Source organism: Solanum verrucosum, unplaced genomic scaffold (genome assembly GCF_900185275.1).
Source record: "Solanum verrucosum unplaced genomic scaffold, falcon-dt-bn FXZP01000235.1, whole genome shotgun sequence".
In the NCBI taxonomy this organism is placed as follows: Eukaryota; Viridiplantae; Streptophyta; class Magnoliopsida; order Solanales; family Solanaceae; genus Solanum; species Solanum verrucosum.
In genome coordinates this window covers 1,863,246-1,870,502 of record NW_026019948.1, presented here as the reverse complement: position 1 = coordinate 1,870,502, position 7,257 = coordinate 1,863,246, and the positions used below count along the sequence as shown (strand labels likewise).

The 7,257-nt window shown below is 36.4% G+C and overlaps 1 protein-coding gene across 1 annotated transcript; it reads left to right on the top strand.

Annotated features, from left to right (window-relative positions):
• Window positions 1-800: 800 nt before the first annotated feature.
• Window positions 801-7,151, top strand: LOC125812783 (protein NPGR2-like). The gene is made up of 6 exons (XM_049492255.1): window positions 801-1,127; window positions 1,721-1,993; window positions 2,170-2,422; window positions 3,282-4,495; window positions 5,513-5,666; window positions 6,689-7,151. Exons 2-6 carry the CDS (start codon window positions 1,802-1,804, stop codon window positions 7,003-7,005), a joined length of 2,130 nt encoding a protein of 709 aa, XP_049348212.1. The 5' UTR covers window positions 801-1,127; window positions 1,721-1,801; the 3' UTR covers window positions 7,006-7,151.
• Window positions 7,152-7,257: the final 106 nt, after the last annotated feature.

Genomic DNA, 7,257 nt, shown 5'->3' with positions numbered 1-7,257 from the left:
CACCCTCCAAAAAAAATTTAAGTTTGTTTTTAAAAATATTTTCAATTTCAAAATTTATTTTCTATTCTAGTAAAAATAAAAGATATTTCTCAAAAACATTTTTCATTCATAAATCAAATACTAAAAATCTTTCTCGAAAAATATTTTCTACTCACCAACCAAACATGAGAAAATAAGTCAAAAATTAACTTGTTTTCTAGGAAAACATTTTCTCGAAAAACATTTTCTATGAAAAATATTTTTCTTCATACCAAACGCATCCTTAGTTTTACTTATTTTTTTAACGTGTGTCAAGTCAAAAAAATGGACATAGGGAGTAACAATTTGATTTGACACAATTATTAAGAAAATAATTAATAATATAGGTATTTTACCAAACTATTTCCTATTCAACGATATCTTAAAAAATAATTTGGAAAATAAGTATCAAGATTGAGAATAAAACATAGAAAAAAATTATTATATTTTCTTGATATGTCAAAAGTAACAAATAAAAATGAACGGAAGGAGTAAAGTTGTTGGGATGACAAATGGCAAATTGATGACAGCGTAGCATGATTAGGTAAAACATTTACTGACAACATTTATTACTCCTATTTCATCATCTTCAGCTTCCCAAAGTTGATGAAATTGACATTGACTTTGTCAGTTTCCTTACAAAAATTGTTGTGAAAAGATTCAAGAATTGTCTCCACCCCACAATTCCCACTGCTGTCTTTTTACTGCCACTATCCACCCACCCCTTCAAAATACCCCTACCTACAACCCCATATCATCATCAGACTCTTCTTGGAACTCTGCTATTAGTAGTAATAATATATATAATTTACATAAAGTGGAGAAATTTTAGAATACAGAGAGTGCCCATATATCCAAATTTCCACCCACCAAAGGGGTCCCTACTCTACCCACAAACCCAAATCATTATTGGGTTATGTTTGTTATGGTAATTTTTACAAATAAAAAGTGGAGAAGAATAAAAAAAGAAGGTAAAGTTTGAAGCTTTGATATATTCTTTGGTTGATCACAGAAAGAATGAGTTTTTTTGATTGATTGGAGATTTTAAGTATGGAAACTACTGTGGCTGGCTTGTCTTGTTTTCAGTGTTATTCATTTAATAGTGAAAGGTATAATCCCTTCTACCTGTTCCTGTTTCTCCTTTTCTTTGCTTTTAATCATTGTTTTCTTGCTTTTTTGGTGTATGAATTATGATGGGTCACTTATAGTTATTGATCATTTCTAGTTGATTTATGATGTTTTGCTAAATGACTAGTAACTTGGTATCTAAAGGTGTTTTTGTATCCCCAAAGGAAAAAGAAAAATCATTTGGAATTGAGGGACATAATATAAGTTTGAAGATAGATGTTGATCATATGGAAATTTTGTCACTGTGCTTTAATTTGTTCACTTTTTGGTTAAAGATTTAGTTTTTGGAAAAGTTTGTGCTTATTACAGTGGGATGTTGGGTTTGGAAAGAAACTGTGTCAATTGATCTGCTCCAACTTAAAGAAAGATAAAAGAAATATTTATTGAGGGGAGACAGTAATATGATTGATTTTTTATCTTCATGTGAATCCTCTTATCCTTTTCTTTTTTGTTATCCATGATTGTGACTTAAATTTGAATACATTAAAATTCAGTGGTACTTGTAGAGTTGTAGTTCTAGCTAATTTCCTTGACAAATGAGCTTAAATCCTTGTTGGTGTTGCTGACATTGAAGGAAGGATTGTAGAGTATGAAGAATGTTAATTGTGTCAGCAAAAGGGGAAGACGTCGGACTATTTGAGTTGTGCGCAAGATAATGAACTGCCTACGCTCGTCGGAACAAATTCTGATGGATGAGATGGTTCCATCTCCTGAATCCCTTGCAACTAAGGATCACACATCGAGTGTCCATTCATCACGAGCTGGAGAAGCTGGACAGAAGCCTGATACTGGAAATATCGAAGAAGCTGAATCATCTTTGCGTGAGAGTGGTTGTTTGAATTATGAGGTGAATTCCCTGTTTATTATATGTCAATCTTTTCATTTCTCTTTTTGGTTCTAACATAATGAAATGTATATCTTCCTTCCGTGCATCATCTCATCCGGAACCGCTTCAAGGTTTAATTTGCATGTCGCAGGATTTCCATTTTATGGCAGTTTAACTAAGTTATCAATATTTTCTAGGAAGCAAGAGCATTACTAGGAAGATATGAATACCAAAAAGGGAATATAGAGGCTGCTTTGCATGTTTTTGAAGGGATAGATATTGCCTCAGTGATTCCTAAGTTGAAACTTGCCCTTGCCGAAAGAGTGCAAACTCAAAAGAGACGTTCACGGAGTTTTTCTACACCACCATTGTCCATAAACGCTGCGAGTTTGCTCCTGGAAGCAGTCTTTCTCAAAGCGAAATCATTGCAGGCTCTTCAGAGGTACAAAGGTAGAGTATATGTCGCAATCAATATCACTTCTTTTTGTACTAGTCATCTTCAATAATGAACAAATTTGTTCAGTTTGCTTCATTTGTTATTTTATTTTATGAGTCAGGTACAAGGGCAGAATACATAATATTATTTCTCTTTTTACTAGCTTCCCGAATGTTTCCTTTTTCTGAAAAGTGGTTGCTTTTTCATCAGTTTTACATGATGTATTCATGTTGAAATACGAAAATGTTCGCACTTGCTGTCTGTACTTTTGTTACTTTACCCATCCTTCACTTCCCAATTAGTTTGTGATTGAGTCTTAGACTCTTAGTTGATTGATTGATTGATATTGTTGACCCATCCTTCACTCACCTACTAAATTGAGTCAGTAAATTATCCTGAAAACCTTTGGATTACCTGGTTTCTTTCATGTTTTTGGATTTCCGAAAATGTAATAAATTCATACTTGATACTCTTAATGAACTGAGAACTAAAAAAATGTCATCTGCAACTCTGCTACACCGTTCTCAAGTGTATCAGGTTGTCTTAAAATTTTTACTATGTCAATGCTTGGGCTGTATGTTGGTTTTTCATGAATGAGCATGCTTAAGGCTTTTGACTGGGCATTCTTATTGAAATACTTTTTGACCTTTTCAAATGATTTGGCTTGGGTCATACACTAGACTTGTACGAGAGGATTGCCCTTGTCTCCTAGCAAGCAAACTTTTTGGTCATTGCCACTTAAGGTAGCTTCTGATTAATTTTTATTCTGCCATGTGTGACTATAATCAACGAGGGAAATAATGTGTACCTGAAAAATTAACTGCAGGTTTTCACCCTATCACCAGCTAATGTATTTCCAATATCTTTTTGCAGAAGCTGCACAATCATGTACAGTACTTCTCGACATTCTTGAATCTTCATTACCAGCAGGCTTGCCTGAAACCTTTGCTACTGACTGTAAATTGCAGGATACTCTCAACAAGGCTGTTGAGCTGCTTCCTGAATTATGCAAACTTGCAGATGCTCCTCGAGAGGCAATTATGTCATATCGTCGAGCTCTTCTGCATCAGTGGAACCTTGACATTCAAACTACTGCAAAGATTCAGAAAGAATTTGCCATCTTTCTTCTCTATAGTGGAGGTGAATCGTGTCCCCCTAATCTCCAATCTCAAATGGACGGTTCATTTGTCCCCCGAAACAATATTGAAGAGGCTATTCTTCTCTTGATGATTTTATTGAAAAAGATTTCTCTACAAAGGATAGAGTGGGACCCTTCGATTCTTGATCATCTCTCATATGCATTATCCATCTCAGGGGGTTTAAAGGTTTTGGCTAGCAAAGTAGAAGAGCTGCTTCCCAGAACTATAGATCGGCAAGAGATGTATCTTATTTTAGCTCTCTGCTATTATGGAGGAGAAGATAACTTCACTGCATTGAACTTGTTACGGAAACTGTTGAGTAGTACAGAGGATCTCACCTGTGTTCCAGGTTTGTTATTGGCTTCAAAAGTGTGTGCTGAAAGCCCAGATTGTGCAAGAGAGGGGATAATTTATGCTCACAGAGCTATTGAAAGCCTACAAGAAAGATGTAGTCAGTTGTTGGGTGTTGCCAATTGTGTATTAGGGCTCTCACTTTCAGCTCATTCTAGAACAATACTGACAGATTCCGAGAGGGTTAAGATACATTCAGATGCACTCAAGTCCTTTGAATCTGCTGGAAAGCTGACAAAGATGAGTGATACTAATGTTATTTACCATCTTTGTCTAGAAAATGCCGAACAAAGGAAGTTGGATGTCGCAGTCCATTACGTAAACTGGTTTCTTAAACTGGAAGGTGGCTCTACACTGAAAGGATCGATGCTCTTGGCTCGGGTGTTATCAGCTCAGAAACGGTTTCTGGATGCTGAAACTGTCATTAATGTTGCCTTAGAGCAGAGTGGAAAGTGGGATCATGGAGAACTGTTGAGGACCAAAGCTAAGCTCCAAATCGCGCAGGGTCAAGTGAAAAATGCTATAGAAACATATACTCAGATTCTTGCTATTCTTCAGGTTCAGAGAAAAAGCTTCAGACTGGGGGAAGATCTCAAGGTGAGCAGGTCTTGCCCTTACAAGCTGAAATGGAGCTTTTCAACAAAGCTTTTTTTCATCTGTCTTATTTGATGCTTTTAAAGGTTGTAAGAGGTTTGCAAGTAAAATGACTATAGAACTTTTTATACATTGAACTCTATAGAGCTCTAACTCCTTATGAACTATCAATTAACAAGCTTGTTAACTAGGAATTGTTCAGGCTGTGTCTGCTAATACGAAAATTCCATGGCTATTGAAAGCCAACAGAGCTACCCTGTCCTCGGACATAAAATCTCTTAGGAAAAATAAATGGGTTACTACACAGTACAGCTGACACCGACGAGTAGCCGAGAGTGCAAGGTGTATGGACAGAGGAAAAGGGTTAAATAATTAGATAGAATCAGGAGAATTAAGTGAGGGAATGAACAAATGTAGCATGAAGGTATTGCTTCCTTAAACAAATTTCTTGGCAATGCTTGGGGGTCTCAATTAAACCATGCTGCTCATGCAAACACACTGAATTGGGATACGGCAGGCCAAAGCATGTCTTTATTTCTCATTTGAAAGGCTCCTGTTTGTTTCATATGGTTGCATATTGCATAACTGTCCGATACAGCTTGTCGGCTTGGTAATTCAGGAAAGGTTTTTTCCACTTCTTTTTATGTGTGTGTCTCCCTGACTTTTACAAGTGTGATTGTTGTAAATGTTAGGCTTTTTTCTGGTACTTCTAGCTAACTCTGACCTTCGGAATGGAGGAGAAGTCTTGAGTTGCTTAGCACATTAGTGGTTTGCCTGACATAGTGGCAGGTGAATGAAAACTGATATGCCCTTAAAGCCTCATTTTAAACCTTAGGCAGATGAATATGTTGTCCTTCTCTTACTTCTTTTAATGTGCAACCTTGAAGAGTTTGACCTTTTCACTTGTCCATCTTAGCGGTAAATACTTCTCTGGTGTTGCCCGTTTTGCTGGCTTACTTTCTTGAAATAACATTTTTATGTGGAGGAAGAAGTAAAAATTTTATTTTATGTACATATCAGGAGTTTGGAGACCATTGCAGAACATTGGAGCTGGAAACCTGGCTGGATCTTGCTTCCATCTACATTAAATTATCTCAGTGGCGAGATGCAGAGAAGTGTCTTTCCAAAACTGAGGCTATCAGTTCATATTCAGCTTGTAGATTGTATACTGCTGGTAGATATATCTCACTCATATTCTCCCCTGACTGTGCTCGTTATTTTAAACATATGCATGTAACTCAAAATGTTCATGCCTGCTGATTTATATTCATGAGAAAACCAACATAACATAATTACGAGTCCTAGTTGATTTTAGTCAATTTAACTATGCTCTAAATGTGGCATCCAAGGATGGATGATGTAATGTTGGATCTGTAATTTATAGGATTGGGACCATTTTATCCAGTGTTATGGAAAAATTCATCGGTGTTAAGGAGTTTTTGTCTACTCTTTTAAAAGTTTATATAGTCTTTATCTGATTATTTGGGACACACTTTTATTTGGAATGCCTTTAGATGATCCACTTAGTTCTATAAAATCCCCCATTTTACCTATAGGCTATAGCCAAGTTTTAACCTTTGTGTAATGTTTTCCCCATTGAACCTATTTTGTTCAAAAGTTTCTCTATTAAGTGAACTTTCCTTTTCACTGCTGTGTACATAACTTGCAAGTCATACAATTCCTTGAATTCCATTAAACCTTCTCTTTTATATCCTAGGATGTTAAATTTGGCTATTTATCTTCTAGGCCTTTTAGTGTTACCAGCAGAGAATCCTTTAGACGTCTGGTGCTTCAGCTATATACAAGTAAAAGGGTCAGGAAAATTTAGTTGATCGACAATATCATATGTGTGGGCTGTGTGTGTATGTAGGGGAATCAACTTCTTGTTTATCGACATTCTTTTGGTTATCGACTCCAACATCTTCTACATTAAATAGTTACTGGTGGTCATATGTGTAAAGATCATCTTTTGCTATGTTTTGAGTTTTACATGGTATATATGCATCTCCTGTTCTTGATTCGGCTACTTCTTTGTAGTCTTACTTAATGGTTCATATATTTGGTGTCTATGGTAAATTTTGATGTCCATGGTGAACACTATTTTGTTCACATTTGTCTGGTTAATGAGCAACTAATTCTTCCTTCGAATTAGCGGGCGGTTCTGATCATGTAGTATACTTTTGGTGTCATACTCAGGTTTGCTTAACCAATCGAAGGGCCTATATAAAGCAGCTCTGGGAGACTATTCCAATGCTTTGGCTGTTAATCCATCCCATGTGCCAAGTCTGGTATCAAGTGCAGTGGTGCTTAGGAAGATAGGTAAACAGTCTCCTGCAATTATTCGAAGCCTTCTAACAGAAGCACTACGGCTTGATCGGATGAATGCTTCTGCATGGTATAATCTGGGCCTGTTATACAAAGAGGGAGGTTTAGGTTCAGCCGCGGAAGCTGCTGACTGTTTTGAAGCTGCTATTATTCTGGAAGAAACTGAACCTGTTGAACCATTTAGATGACTCCCTACCTGTACATAATTTACTACAGTTTTTCAAGTTGCAATCTGTGCATCGAATGAATCCATCTCGGGAGCTGTGAAATGTATAGTGCAATAAGAGTGGGAAAAGTATCAATATTTCTTGTGTTTATTGACCATATTTTTGAAGCTGGTAGTCGAGGTGCGTCAAAAGAGTTCAAAATTGTACTGCATAGACCTTACTGCCTCATGTTTGCAGGAACAAAGTCCTAATCTTGTTGTTCTGAAACCACCT

Excerpts from the sequence above, each read along its gene's own strand:
- LOC125812783 (XM_049492255.1), top strand. The coding sequence starts at position 1,802 with ATGAACTGCCTACGCTCGTCGGAACAAATTCTGATGGATGAGATGGTT. Across the intron at positions 1,994-2,169 it reads GTGGTTGTTTGAATTATGAG|GAAGCAAGAGCATTACTAGG; the intron begins GTGAATTCCCTG and ends AATATTTTCTAG. Across the intron at positions 4,496-5,512 it reads GACTGGGGGAAGATCTCAAG|GAGTTTGGAGACCATTGCAG; the intron begins GTGAGCAGGTCT and ends TGTACATATCAG.